Source organism: Pezoporus flaviventris, unplaced genomic scaffold (assembly GCF_033815535.1).
Source record: "Pezoporus flaviventris isolate CSIRO_AGI_PZ_B2104156 unplaced genomic scaffold, CSIRO_AGI_Pfla_v1 ptg000225l, whole genome shotgun sequence".
Taxonomy (NCBI): Eukaryota; Metazoa; Chordata; class Aves; order Psittaciformes; family Psittacidae; genus Pezoporus; species Pezoporus flaviventris.
Window position 1 is genome coordinate 84,200 of NW_026892773.1, and position 15,414 is coordinate 99,613.

Genomic DNA, 15,414 nt, shown 5'->3' on the forward strand with positions numbered 1-15,414 from the left:
CTTGTTTCCGTGTAAAAAAAATGGGATTGCATTCTCCACGACAGGAAAAGCAGCTCCTTTCCCCAGCGTTCGCCTTCCTGTAACAAAACACCTTCGTATTTCAAGCACCGTTCACCTCAGGGTCTCAAAGGCATCCCCTCACCCCTGTGACAAAGGGCAGTCGCAGGGTCCGTGGCACTGGTAGAAGGGCACTGCAAGCAGGAGGGAGCTGCAGCCCTGGGGAGGACAGGGAAGAGAAACCCAGGGGCTAGGACTCACTCTCGTAGCTCATTTCCTTCCCAGATGAATCCCACAGTCCTGTTTCTCCCCCACCCCCTTCCCTCCAACCCTCAGGCCCGATTCCCCAGGGGAGGAAGGCTCCGATCTGCACGGCACAAGCCTCATCATCAAAAGCCAGCTGAGCAAAACGAATTCACTGACCATGGCAAAACGCAGCCAGGAGGGCTGGAAACACCTCTGGCTCCTGCCTCTCCTTCCACCCCTCTGCACAGCAACACTGCTGGCACTAGGAGAGTTCGAGGGACACACAAACCCCCAGCTCAGGGTACATTTTGGGCTGCCAATCAAAGACTTACAGTGTTCTCCGGTGCTGGCAGCAGGAGGGGAAATGTGTCTCTGCTGCAGTGCCTGCCAGCCAGCCCCCTTTGCTTCTCCCCTCCTTGTCAGGCACTGATAGGAGCGTTGCTCATCGTGCTGTCCACAGGGGAGACCTGTTGGCCATCCAAGGCCCAGACAACAGAGGCAGCTGTTTGTTCTCCTCGCCAGAGAGCGAACAAAAAGCTGGGAGTGGAACATGGTGCTGAGAGTGGTAAAAGGGTTGATTTCTGGTTGTATGGAGGGGAAAAACGATGCAGAAGCCTCCAGGGGAAAGAAAAAAAACAAGGACAGAGCCTAGGTTTGAGAGATGGGAGAGAGCAGTATGGGAAAGACAGGGTTTTAATATGAAAGTGATATCAAGGACACTGAGTATATAGAGTCACAGAACAGTCTGGGTTGGGAAGGACCTTAAGATCATCCAGTCCCAATCCCCTGCCACGGGAAGAGATGCCTCACACCAGATCACATCACCCAAGGCTCTGTCCAACCTGGCCTTGCACACTACCAGGGGTGGAGCATCTTCTTTGGGCACCCTGAGCCAGCACCTCACCACCCTCACAGTAAAGAACTTCTTCCTGATATCCAATCTGAACTTCCCCTGTTCAACTTCAACCCAATATCAACCCCTTTGCTGGTCAGCCATCACCAATCCCAACATCTCTCCCCACAGCACTGCTCCACGAACGAAGCATTTGCAGTTTGACATATAAAAAGCCTAACATGAACTTACCTTAGGGAAGGCAAAACAATCCTCTGCCAGCCCACACAGTTGTGAGGTCCTCGTCTCACCCCATGTAATTCCACACACAGAAAGAGCCTACTTGGATAATTCTGGGGAAGGGATTTTGTTCTGCCAAAGTTGGAAGGAGGCCAAAGATTAGGAGTTAGAGGCTATGAAAATCCTTATTGTAAAGACAAGACATCCCCATGTAAATTGAGAGATCAACTTCTTCAGCATCGCTAGGAGAAATGAAATCAGGCACAGAAACATTCCACCATGGATCAGAGGCAGTTTCTTGATAGTGGGATGCACCAGCAAGTGGAAAAAGCCTCCCTCAGGGAAGCACTGAAAGTAGAGGCTCTGAGTGACTTTAAAACTGCAGAGTGCAAGCCTAGCTGAGAAAAGACTTGAACACAATAAACCCTCCCTATCCTCTAGGGAAGGGAAAGCGAGGTCTGCTTCAGCTCTAGCAGGCTCTGACTTCTGGTATTAATCCCCTCTCCCTGTTTTCTCCCTCCTGGCTTTGGAGAGCAGCACCATCACACCTTGAAATCTGCTGAACAAGTGAATTTTCACCCAGAAGAAACAACCAGGAACATCCAAGTGCCTGGTCAGTCACAACCAGCAGCCCCCAGAGCTCGCTCTTGCTGGGCACTAAGCCCTGGCATCGAAGGAAGCAGAGTGTGTGAGCATCATTAAAACCCATGTTTATTATAGCAGCAGCAAGGGCCTGACCAAGATCAAGGTACCGTGGTACAAATTGCTGTTTGGAATGACCAGCAATCCCTGCCTTGGACTGCTTACAGTCTAACCAACAGTGAGTTAACATCCTATCGTGTCTGAGGGCACAATGTCTTTTGTCCAGCTAGAGAAAGAATTCCAAGTTTCACCATAATTCCCAAACCAAATGAGACAAAGCTCTGAGACCATACTGCAACACCCAGTGGTTCTGGTCCTTTGGCAGCAACCAAGACAAAGCAGGCAATGGGTTAACTTTGTAAGTGGAGATTTTTTTTTTTAATTAAATGGAACTATTTATATATATACAAAGCCCAGAAAATATTGCACCATTTAAAAAAAGGACATTTTACATCTGATCATCTGTTTAACACACCTTGCCCTCCCTGCATTGGAACATAGACAGGTTCACAGCAACACCTGGGACATGAACAGGCAACACGTGCCACCACGGAAATCCACTGGTCCACATGCATCCCGGAGAAAACAGCTCCCTTTCCACCTGGCCTTCGTTTCGGGAACACCTCCATCACCTTGCCATCGCACTAGCACAGGACCAATCCCCTCATGTTGCTCAGAAGCAAAGACGAACTAAAAAGAAAGGCTTTGGGAACTCCTCAGTCCCAGTTTCTTTAGGGCTTGGTCGGCACGGTTTTCTGGGAAAGTCTCTTATGTTTTCAGGGCTCAGCACCCAGAATCCGAGCGTGGAAGCTCTGGAGAGAACCATCTGCATCCCTGTCCAGAGACAGGGGCATTCCAGTGTAGTTTTATCTTTGACAACTGTAATCCAAGGGCTAAGACTTCTCAAGCCCTGAGAGCATCTTCAGTAAGCCACAGCCCCAGGGTCCCGGGGGATGCTAAACAGTACATCTGCTTTGGCGTTGATGAAATAGGTGGCCAGGAGAGAGAAGACCAGAATGGCAATGCCCACAACCAAAGTGATTATCTAGGAAGGGAGGAGAAACACTCAGCATTGTTGTTACAAACACAGCCCTGCAGCACCTCCCAGAATTTGCCTTGAATCACAGAATGGTTTGGGTTGGAAAGGACATTAAAATCATCCACTTCCAACCCCCTGCCATGGGAAGGGACGCCTCTCACTAGACCACATCACCCAAGGCTCTGCTCAGCCTGGCCTTGCACATTGCCACGGATGGAGCATTGACCACTTCTTCAGGCAACCTGTTCCAGTGCCTCACCACCCTCGCAGTAAAGAACTTGTTCCTTATACCTAACCTGAACTTCCCCTGTTTCAGTTTAAATCCATCACCCCTTGTCCTATTGCCACAGCCCCTGATGAATGAGGGGCTCTATCAGAAAGCTACAGACACCAGCTCACTCCTGAGGCACTACTACATGGAGGTGAGAAGATCCTCCAGGACCTTACAGCCTTAGATGAAAGCAACTGCCAGGCAGGATGAGGTCAGGTTTGCTGTGGTTACAACCAGGGCACACAAACTGATGTTCAAGAGAAAAGGTTAGAAAGTTCTATCATGGATTGGAATCATGGAATGGTTTGGGTTGGAAGGGACCTTAAAGCTCACCCAGTTCCCCCCCTCTCCTGCAGGAAGGAACACCTTCCACTAGACCAAGTTGCTCCAAGCCCCATCCAGCCTGGCTTTGAACACTGCCAGGGATGGGGATATCTCAGAACAGACCCCACAGAGCAGTCACCAGAACTCTCTCAGTACATCTTCTATGAGGTCAACACTTGGGGAATGGTTAGGCTCAAACTGCATCTCCAGGGCACCAGTGTCTGCTGGGCTCTAACACGCCGAGGTACAGGCAGGGCTCTGGGCTTGCCTGGCAGCATTCAAAAGGCCCAGTGCCACAGAACTAAATTGCTCAGATTTCAAATAATCACCTGAGAGGTGCAACAACTGCCTGGGCTTGCATGGCCTTTGGGTGGCTTACTGCTAGGCCATGATGATGCCATCCTGTGCACTCCTGAGTCTGTCCTGACAGCCTGACATCATTAACAGCCAACCAGAGGGCATCAAAACAGACACAGTGTCCCAGTGTGACTGTATGCTTAACCCTTATTCTGCTGGCACTTAAGCCACATCTCACCCAGCTAAGGGCTGCTCAGAACCTGGGACACTGAACCACCATCAGCTTTTGTTTGTGAAGGTTATTAGAGACTTATTTCCCTGCTGTTAAGAGGGGATTCAAAGGGCAGGAAGGAAAATCTGGGTCATGGATCAGGCAAAACATCAGCCAGGTTCACTGCCTTGACTCCCTATGCCTGGAGAAGGGGTTAAGACTCCTATGCCTCTATCTTTGATTCACAGAGCTCAGCCTGCTCATGGGACTCTTGGTTATTCTGCACAGTCTCAGTCCCAGCGACTCTGTTATTAACCCACAAACAGCCAGAGGTGGAAGGAAGGATGATCACCAGCGATGCTCTTGGTCACCTCCTTTTCCAGGATCAAAGCCTGCTCTTAACAGAGGAGCTCCCACAAGATCTTGGAACAAACTCTGAGCTGTTTCCAGCAGTCAGGAGGTGCTATTCAAAGCCAGTCAGATCTTTTCCTCTACTTTCTTTTCCAGACATGTACAAACTCACCTCTAGCTCCCTGCTGGCAACCAGAAATATTCGGGCCCGGATCTCTTTCCACCGACTCTCTGTCCATGTGGAATACTCTGTAGACCCCCACTGCCTCAGCTCAAAGGCAGGAGAGAGCGCTTTGCTTAGGTGAACAGTTGACCGAACGCAGTAGGGGACTCGGGATGTCGAGTTGGGATCCAGGGAACCCTGCACCCAGGCATAGTCATACATCTGCAATAAAAACAGGAGGGTAAGAGACAGGAAAGAGCCACCAACTAAGCCCTGTCCCCTCGTCCTGGAACCTTACCTGTGTCTCTGGGGAGAGACAAAGAGACTTTACTGCCTGTTCTCACTGTAAGGGGATCCTTTGGCCTCCTCTTCCTCTGCCCCTGGGCATTAAGATGCCTCCCTGTTGGGAGCTTCCCACTTCTCCCACGTTATTATGAGTAACAGAAAGCATTCCTAAGCAGCTTTCCTCAAAAGCAGAAACGGCCAAAGCTTGGCTGTCCCCAGTGTCACTCTCATGGTTACTTACTTCTGTCTCACTGTTGGGTGATTTTTCAGGGTTCAAGCACTCCTCCTTGGTGAAGTTAACAACAGTGCCCGTGAGGTTGGCCAGGACATACTGCACAAGGTAGGTAGTGTTCACAGGGCTGGAAACAGCCACATAGTGCTGGGGAACATCATCGCCTGGAGCAGTCAGAGAAGAGGGAATGGCAGAGAGAAGGTCAGGAGCAGACAAAGTGGCACTTTAGAAAACTGCCAGGTAACATGTGGGGTCAAATCCAGCCCCTGTTCTTCTGTCCTGTGTTGCTCTTACCCAGAATTCCTTTTATGTCTGGTTTAATGATGGACTGAAACCAGGAATTGTTCATTTTAATCAGAAAGCCATACAGCATTCGAGAGACCTGGGAAGAGATGGAAATTGCTTTGTACAAAGAGGAAAGAAAATAGCATCCCAACAGTTATATTTCTCAAGACTATTTGGCTTATGGATGTTTCCCACTACAGGGGCCAAGAGCACAGCAAAGGAGAAGCTGTATGTCACAACTGTACATAATTTCATATAAGCTATGAAAATTGGGTTTGAGTCCAGCTCCACCAACTCCTGAGTCGGCCCCTGTGGCACACGCTGCCATTTCACCTCAGCTTATTCTTCTGCTCTGTGGGACAAGGATAAAGGAGCTCTGGTTTGTAGAGGGCTCCTGAAGCTTAATGCCTGGCCTGAGATCAGGTGAGGAAGTAGAGAAGGGTGAAAGGGTTTTCACTCAGCTGTGGTGAGGAAAGAGCAAAGGGGGGAGGTAAAGCCCTCACTGAGGCAGACAGGACAGCGTGCTGTGTAAACACATCTAAACAGAGACAGAAGGGAAGTACGTGAGGGCTCATCAGAGATGCCAGGGACTCAATCCCATCTGCTCGTACCGTTCTTGGATCTGCCTGAATAGCAGAGGTGGTGTTGGCTCCCCCTGCAAGGCGGTAGAGAGCACGGGCGACCACTGTGGCAACTTCTGCCAGGGACTGCAAAGGAAGAGTGCTCTGTGTTAATCAAGACAGGCAGATCCAGCACAACAAGCAGGAGAGCAAGCCAAGATCTACACATCCATCAAAACCCTCACGTCGTGCTAGCATTTGAGTAGCTATTGCCTTTGTCACTGGACAAAGCGCTCCCCACCTTCTTTCTGCCCTAACGGAAACAGCTTTCCCCCCTCTGCTCATGAGCTTGCTTCTATCCACCCCTACCCAAAGCCCCATCTGCCCCAGGTACAGCAGCTACAGAAAATGGGCAGCAGGAACCTTGGCTGTATCCGTGACAAACTCCAAGGTCTCCTCAGGGCTGAGCCCCTCGGGGTACTGCATCCGGATGTTCTCTGGAGTGTCGTACATGCTCTGGTAGTATCTGCAAAGAAGAAGGCAAACAGAGGTTGGGGAGGGGCAGAAAGAAACCACAGGGCATGGAATTCAATTCAGAGTGTGCCTAAACCAAACAGTGGGAGCAGTCTCCTGGGAGCAGAGAGACAGCCCTGCCAAAGCACTGCCCTGCCACACGCTCCTTAAAGCATTTAATGAGGCTTTATAATGAACTTGGCCCTTCCACAGCTTCTCCCATCTGAGGATCTCCAAGCAATTTACAGGCTGTGATTAGCTTTCAGGTGGGCGACAGCCCAAGCTATTAAGTGGGTAGAGAAACTGAGGCAAGGACAGCCCGTGCACAAGGGCTCCTGGGAAAAGGGCTTTTGCTGCAAGTCGTGCCAGTGGATTTTATTAATGCCCTATCTTGAAGGCAGGGAGGAATTCCAAGTGAGCTCCGAGAGAGATTTCCACCAAGGCACACGCAGCTGAACTGGGAACTGGGCTAAAAACCCAACACATGGTCTATGCACCCGACATCCCCAGTCTACACAGAGGTCCCACAGCAGCAAGCTGTGCTTTCCTGCAGCTTAGGTTTTCTTATCCCTTTAAAGCAGTGCAGATTTTGAGGTAAAAGGGAAGCTACTTCCCCCTCGATTGCTACAGAGAGCCTCAGAAACAGCAGGGAAGGAGAGAAAATGAAGGGAAAAGGGCAATTTGGAGAGTTTAAGGAAGAGGAGTGAGGAATACTTCTATCTTCTACCCCACATTTCCACTCCAAAGTCGAAGCGGAGCAGGGGGTCTTCAAGCAGCACACCATAGTAGGGTCATGTGGGGTGAATGCAAGTGCTCTTTCCAATGCCTGGGGCTTTTTGCCATTGCAAATAGAAAGCTGTATTAAAAACAACAACAAAAAAAAGGCAGCTAGCTGCTGGAAGAACAGATGAGGCTTAGGCACGCTCAGTTGCCATTTGCTCACCTTTGGCTCCCAGCCAGCTGTGGGGAACATTTTCTGTACAAAACTGGATTTCTTTCGCTTGTCAGAATAATTATGTCGTGCTTGCTCAATGACATGGCACACGTCTGCTCCTCTGCTCCCCCTGTGCTGCTCCACATGTATGTTGGGGAGCACACATGTATGTTGCAGGAGCTCAGGTGCCCTCTGCTGGCACCACTGCCTTTGGCCAGAGGCCAGTCTGGACCTGCTGAGCCTGGAGAAGCAAGTACCTGTTCTGGAAGGCGGTTCTGTGGTCAGTCAGGACTACTCCAGGGATGTGCCGGGCTCGAAGGAAGCGCTGGAAGGAGGATGGGGGAAGAGGCTGCGAGAATCCAGCTTCCTGCAAAGTCACGTTTGCTCCCAGGCTGCTGCTCCCCAGGATATCCAGCAAGTTTCTAACCTGAAAGAAGAGAAACCAGTGCTGCTCTGCTGCCCTTTTGGATGTGCTGTTTCTCTGGAAAGGTTAACATCATAGAATCATGGAATGGTTTGGGTTGCTCCAAGCCCTGTCCAACCTGGCCTTGAACACTGCCAGGGATGGGACAGTCACAGCTTCTCAGGGCAGCACCTACGCCAGCACCTCAGCATCCTCACAGAGAAGAACTTGTGCCTAAGGGCTCATCTCAATATCCCCTCTGGCAGGCTAAAGCCATTCATTCCCCCTTGTCCTGTCCCTACAAGCCCTTATGCAAAGCCCCTCTCCAGGTTCCCTGTAGCCCCTTTAGGGACTGGAGCTGCTCTAAGGTCTCCCCTTCAGGAGCCTTCTCTTCTCCAGGCTGCCCCAGCCCAGCTCTCTCAGCCTGACTTCAGAGCAGAGCTGTTCCAGCCCTCGCAGCATCTACATGGCTTCCCCTGGACTCACTCCAGCAGGTCCACAAAGATCCACATCCTGATTATCTGCAGTGTGCTAAAGACCAACCACACAGACTGCTTTCTACTACCTGTACATCAACAGATTCATTCATCCGAGAGACAGGGTCTGTATGCATCCATAGAACCGAGTCATTCCTCAGAGCCACCTTCAAGAAGAAAACGAAACCACCATAAGTATATGGCTGAACATCACTGAGTCTTGCAGAGGAGGCAAGTTCAGCTCAGGGAAAAATCAAACCCAGTAAAAAGCTGGCTGGGAAAAGCCCAGCTCAATTATCACAGAGAAACAGGGAATTAAAAGGACCCCTGAGTTATCCCACACCTGATTCAGCTCCACAAATGAATGAATGTTGTCCAAGCGGAGAGGAAACTTGTCTTTTTCCATATCATACACCATTCGTGAGCTGCCAATGTAATCAAAGGTCTCCTGCAACAGAAAAGAAAATCCAGTCACACAGGAATCACCTGGGTATGTGCCTGGGGCAACTACCAGCAATATCTGAGAGGCTGAGGTGGACCAAACCCAAGAGCTGGAGGGGCAACTACTGCCTCAAGTGTTTCTGAAGGTTCACATAGCCTGTGACACACTGGAAAACCAAAGTAAATATTCCATTGTGCCTGGCTCCAAAGACGAAGGTGTTGTAGGAAGGGATGGAGCAAAGGACAAAAAGGAAGGCATTGAGCAAACAAAACCCAGGGGACAGCTATTGAATTCCACAAAGTTGGTCAGAGTTAAGTGAGCACCGATATCTAGCGAGATACTGTTACTGTATCAGCAGAGAGGCATTAACATAGCCTTTACTCTGGCATAAGCCATCCTCTTTGTTTTTTAGTAAGGAGTACAGCAAGTCAGGGAAAAAGGGAATTCTCCATTGCAGGAACTACACATTTTCCTGAAAGAGGGGGTGTCTGTTTCCCCTAAAAGAACAAGGAAGTAAAGGCTGGACGAGTTTGTCACGGGAGCTATACGGAACTGGGGAAGAGTAGTGACCTTAAGAAGAGAATCCCGTGGCACAAGCAGGCAATTAAGTCAGAGGCAGCCACGAGACTTTCCTCTTGACTCATTTACAGTCAAGTCTTCTCATCCCTCCTCCTTTCTGGGAACATGACGGAGAACGTCCATTCCTTCTGTCTGCTGGGTCTCCCCCAGAGCAATCCCGACCATGCAAGTACTGAGGAGGGTGAATGAAGGGAATCACATGGCCACAGCATGGGGCTGTGGGAGCCAGTTTCACAAAGCTGCACAAAAGAAGCCATCAGTGTGTAGATGCCTTGAGGGGAACATCAGCTGTTGGCCATCAGTCCCTCCTCCACACGCTTGTTCTGCTTTTCCACAGCTGCCAACTCCAATGCTGGGCTCTCAGAAATGAGCTGCATTTTGCTGTTGTCAACACATATATTTTTAATCTAGCCCTTTTCTGGGCTTCATTTCAGAATTTAAAGTCTGGCCACTGCAGTTCATCCCTCATGGGGGTGAGGCAGAGAGCAAGCACACAGGGAGGCACACTGGGAGGAGACATGAGGAAAGCAAAGTTTGAGTCATTCATCCAACAAGAACTGTGGGGCAGAATATGGGTTGCCCCCAGTGGAAGCTCCATCTGCTGTTGTTATCCCAGTGCAATTAAGATCCTGTTCTCACTGGGGGAGCAGAGAGAAGCACGGTGTGGGGATGCAGACAAATGACTCTGTACAAAGAGTAGGGAAAAAGTTCATTTGCAGGGAGCCAAGGGCTGATTTGATCTCTTGGAACAAGCCAAATGGTGGAGCGATGCCACAGCTCTTACCCCTTGGAAGAAGGTGAACATTATATTCCTTTGCAGCAAATGAACATCTGATGCTTTGTGAAGGGCTTCAGCAGCAGCCAAGTGGGTCACAAAAGAAGAGACAGCACTCTCTGCCCCGGGTGCAATGTTCCAGAAGAAGGAATGGCTGTCAATCTGGAAGCACGAACAGGAGGTGTAAGAAATGTGCACAGGGAGAGAGGAATAGAGCATTGGAGAGTGAATCTATCACCTCACTCCTATCCCCCTCATCCTACTGATAAGGGAAGAACCAAAGCACCCTGCTTAATGAAACTTAAAATACCAACAGCATTGCTGTGGCAGTCCTGAGGCCTCAGAGCCCTGTCCAGAAAACAGAGATTAGTGAGTGTGGTGTAATTTTAATGCCAAAAGCCCTCTTCAGCATGAGGCTCTGAGACAAGGACAAAAGGGAGTCTGGAAGTGGAGCTTGGAAAGTGACTGTAAACCAACTGCTAGATGGGGAAGTGAACTTCATTCTCAGCTCTGACACTGACTCACTGCCTGACACACAACAAAGTCTCCATGTGATTCAGTCTCTCCCCCCCCAGAAAATACAGACGAGCCAACTGTGCTCTTTGTCACAAGTTATAAGGGTGTGAAATATCTTAGGAAAGCCCAACAGACACGTTATTTCCACTTGTCCCATCAGTGAAAGAAATGCAGAGAAAAGCCTCATATAAAACAGAAGCAAAATGGGGATGTCCTTCTGTTGAAACAAAAAATTAGGTAAACCCAGCAACTAAAAGGCTTGTACTTGCAGAAACCCAATAGCCAGTGAGGTCTAAAAGGTCTGGAACATGGGAAGAAATGAAACTGTGTCAGAGAAGTATATTCCCATGAGACTTGAAGCCCACATCTTCCCAGAATCCTATTCCATGCTCTACAAAGCAGGATCAGGAGGTACCTACTCGTGTGGCAACAATAATAACTTCCTTCTCAGGATCGACTTTCCCAGAGGAATTAATAGGTTGCAAGGTGCTCCACACGTTGTAATCAAGGAGAGGATCACAGACAACCTCTAGGAAACAGGAAAAATCATTGTCTGAGTTGAGATTACAGCAGTGACAAGTGGGAAATGAGCTTTCTGGTCAGCTCAGTGGATCTATGAGCTTCTGCTCCACAGGGGTGAAGTCCTGGCCCCAGGAAAGTCACTGCCAGGGGAAAGGATTTCAGTGCACATACACATTCCCAAATTTCCTTTCTTTTAAACAACTGTCTTCCCCTGGGATTCTTACCACCAGCCTAAGGGGGCTGACAAGGGAAAAGGAATGTGCTCACCTGGATTAATGCTGAAGGTGCTTTGGAGGGAGCTGCGTCTCATGCAGGTGACAGTGCTGGTGACAGCATGCATGTGGGAGAAAAGCTGCATGGCACAGAGAGGGTACTCGGGGCCGGATCCATCACGAGGGACGTTATGGTCTTGATAACACTGGATGGAAACAAAAAATCATTCCAAAATTAACCCTTCTGTAGTAGCACTGTGTCCTGCATATAAAATCAGATGTCTTTTTACTCTGCATTTCAACATCTAAGCTGAGAGAAAACAAAACTTTGTGCCCCCTTTCCTAAGCTGTGCAGCAGTTCCCCCCTCCTGCTCGCTGAGGAAGTGCAGTACCTGCTTAATAACTTGTGTCTCATTGGCATCTTCGAGGAGAAAAATAGGGAAGTCAAAATCCTCATATGAAAGCCCACTCCCCACAGGATTCCACACGGTCTTATTGCAGTGTGCAAATTGAGGGCCATAATCTTTGGAATAGACACCTGGAAACAGAAAAGAAATGGGCAAACCTGAGCCTTCAAGAGAATAACAGACTGCAGGAGAAGCAGGGCCTGCTGAGAAAATAGCAGCACATCCAGAATGAGCAGCATTACGGGCTGAGGAACCAGCTGATAAAAGCTTGGAGAGATGGAGCTGGTCACTGCATGTGGCCGAGTGGCAGAGACAGAGCGCTGTGCCACACCGAGAGGATGAGGAACGTGCATGCTCAGAGCCATCCCATGCCAGGAGGCTGGCAGGAGAACTCAGAGAGCATTTATCACCTGCTGAGAGAGTGGAGGAAGCACACAGAGAAACATTCTACTTCAAAAGGAGGAACATACAAAACCACAGTTTCTGGGCTCATCGTGTGCTGGAAGAAACCCTGAGGCAGCTGTAAATGTGCCCATCACATTAACACCTAGATATGGTACAAACAGCACGGAGGCAGAGACAGGACAAATGCCAGCACACCAAACTCCAACAGGGCATCCTGTGCAGCAGAAAGCTGTGTGCAAACTACAGAAGGTGGAGCAATTTCTCCCCTCAAAGTGCAAAATATAACAGAGCAAATTTGCTGCATGAAGAAATAGGGGAACGAAAACCTAAGTGAGAGCACAGGGGGAATGAAAACCTAAGTGAGAGCACAGGGGGAATGAAAACCTCAGTGAGAGCACAGGGGGAATGAAAACCTCAGTGAGAGCACAGGAGGAACTCAGAGAAGCACAATGCCATTTCAAAAAGCAGGAACTGGCTGGGACAGAGAGGTTCATGCACGCTCCACACAGTCTACGCCAACACAAGATGCTTTAATGATCACATGTGGACAAAGGACAAGTTTCATGTGTTAAAAACAAAGTTACCACAACCTGTGGTCAGGTTTAACATTTGTCTGTCTTCTAAACTGCTGTCCCAGCCCTTGTTGGGAAATGATGAGATTCTAGCCCACACCAGCTGCTTTGAAGGAACACGTTGAGCCTGTTCTCTTAAAGGCCTTTTTGACATATAGCTGCAATTTCAGCTATCCTTTGCACCTCCTGGCCCATACAGTGTAAAAGCACCAGTTCTCTTCCTCCCAACAAGGATAAAAACTTAACATTTTCTTACCAAACCCATCATTGGGGCACTTCAAACCAGGAGAGAATCCCTGGGGAGGGCTTGGCTTGGCAATGGCCACAGCAAGGCCAGACACTCGTGAGGTTCCCTTCAGCTGCTGCAATACCCTCCTGGAAGAGAGAAGATACAACTGAAATGATGAATTCAGTAATGAATTCTGCAACCAGCAGAGAAGTTCAGCCCCTTCTTCCCTGCTCTGCCCAGAAGAGATGTGACCAATCTTAATCATATTGTTTAATGAACTTTTGTAACTGCTACAGTGATGAATGTGGCATAAGAATTGACACAGAGCAGAGCTCTAACAGCAAAGCACTCTGTTTAAGGAGAAATCAATTCAGGCAGTAAACCACAGTAAACCCACAAATGTTTCAATGTCACTACACTTCAACCAGTGAGGGACGATTCTGCCATCTATCACTTGAAAAATGATGTTTCCATCACCACAACAGGGACCCACGTTGCTCTTGTGGGCTCCCATCACCCTGGGAGGATAAAAACTGACAATGACCAACCTGTTGAAGAGGCTCCCATCCAGCAGGACCATGTAGGGTGGGTGTGGGCCATCTGCCAGCACCCAGTTCAGGTCCTCCTCCTTCTCCACCACATGGATCACCCCTGTGTCTCCACTGATGGAGGCTGTGGGAAGAGAGCGTGCCCTTTATGTCTCGCAGTGATCTGCTTCAATCCCACCCCAAGGCCCAATGGAAGAGCAGGGCAGCGTGCTGGTAAGGGCTTTAGGGAAGGACAGCTCATGGAGTTACAGGGCTGGAGGAAGCAGTCCGGTGAAGAGGCACTATGTGGCCAGAGCAGGCCAGAAGAAGGAACAGTGGCTTTCAGCAGGGAACTCAAAATAGCTGAACACACAGATTAAGAAATAGACACTTCTGTGGTGGAAGCATCTTTCGGTTAAGCACGTTCAAGGACCTCCATTTAGTTGCTAAACAAGCAACTAAAAGTCTCTTGTGACTGAAGAGAATAAGGAAGTACAGGAGGGAACTGAGCCCCTGAGACAGAAAGGCACCTGCCTCAATGACCACAGGCACAGAAGCAGTTTAGTGCTGCCCTCAGCAAAGGGTAAAGGTGGTAAATCACAGCTCAGCATGAGTTAAGACTGGGACAGCAAAGGGGACTAACAGCAAAGGAGGTCCACTGCTTGTGATTCCACCCTGTGCCAACGGAACTGGATGACTGACAAAGTGCTTGATAAGAAGCTATGGATAAAACTAAGCATTTTGCTCCCCAACACAGTTCGTAAGCAGGAAGGCAGGGCTGTGTACGGCTGCCTGCCCAAACACTGAGCTCACTCACAGGGTGGAAGAGAACACAGAGAACCTTGTACCCTGGGTTATCTACAGACCAAGTGCTGCCCTTTAGTGGCAGCTGAGAACCTCTGCTGCAGGGAGTGGCTCACTGTGGAAGCAAAACTGAATGGAGAAGGAGCAAAACACAGACTCACAGTAAAATCAGCCAAAAATGCTGCTTGAATGGGGTTCCCTTATCGATCTTTCCACTGTAAGTCATGCACTCCTGCCTTCCCCATTCCAATATGGCAAAACCTCCCTTGCAATGTTAACAGCACTGCACAAGCAGCTCCGCCAAGCCCTCTTCAGATGCTACCTTGTCACTTCTTCACTCTCTGCTCCTTCACTCTTGCCCCCTGCTAACCCCTCATGCACTCTGCAGCGCCCACAGCTTTGCCCTGTACACCCGGAAGCATTGTTTTGGCTCAAACCTCTGCTCTGCACCGTAGCAGGGATTCTGGAGGACTCTCTAAGGTCTCAACTTAGCAGAAACAGGTCTGTAGCCAGCAACACAAGAGCAGGATCCGAAAGGAGGACAAACAGTGAAGAAGACGAGGGCAACGCTGACGCAGCCAAGGCGCAGCTCGGGGGGCCCCGCTGCTGTACTCACACTGGCAGCCGATCTGGTGGGTGGCATTCAGGAGGCGGACGCACGGCGCCGTTTTGTTCAGGGGGATGTAGATCTTCCTCTCCACGGAGTTCCCCTGGCAGGAACCTGCGGAGCACACCCAGCCCCGCCTCAGAGGGGTGGGGGGGACAAAGCAGCGGCCCCCGCACCTCAAAACGCTCCCCGTGACCCGGGAACGGGGAACGCGAGCTCGGACGGGAGCAGCCGAGGGCGCCGCCGCCTCACAGCGGGCCCGGCCCGGCCCTCGCTGCCTCCACCTCAGCCGGGGGAGCCCCGCTCGCACCAAGCCTCACCCGCTGCCAGCAGCACGGCCAGGAGCAGCCCCCGGAGCAGCCCCCACCAGGCCGGGAGCGGGGCCCTGCAGCCTCCCACCGCGGCCGCCATCGCCGCTCTCCCCGCCGCCATGTTCCCGGCTCTTCCGCTTCCTCCGCCGCCACCGGAAGCCGCTCTGTACCCGCGGGAGGACTCGGGCTCGATGCTCGGGGAGGC

The 15,414-nt window shown here is 50.3% G+C and overlaps 1 protein-coding gene across 1 annotated transcript; it reads right to left on the reverse strand.

Moving 5' to 3' along the window:
• Window positions 1–2,004: 2,004 nt before the first annotated feature.
• On the reverse strand, window positions 2,005–15,309 carry NCSTN (nicastrin). Its single transcript, XM_061442423.1, has 17 exons — window positions 15,266–15,309; window positions 14,908–15,182; window positions 13,509–13,632; window positions 12,988–13,106; window positions 11,740–11,885; window positions 11,403–11,553; window positions 11,033–11,142; window positions 10,107–10,259; window positions 8,645–8,749; window positions 8,391–8,468; window positions 7,680–7,849; window positions 6,399–6,501; window positions 6,027–6,122; window positions 5,423–5,512; window positions 5,140–5,289; window positions 4,623–4,835; window positions 2,005–3,002 (listed from the first exon to the last, which is right to left on the reverse strand). The coding sequence occupies exons 1-17, from the start codon at window positions 15,307–15,309 to the stop codon at window positions 2,880–2,882; spliced, it is 2,250 nt and encodes a 749-aa protein (XP_061298407.1). The 3' UTR covers window positions 2,005–2,879.
• Between the last annotated feature and the right edge of the window lie 105 nt (window positions 15,310–15,414).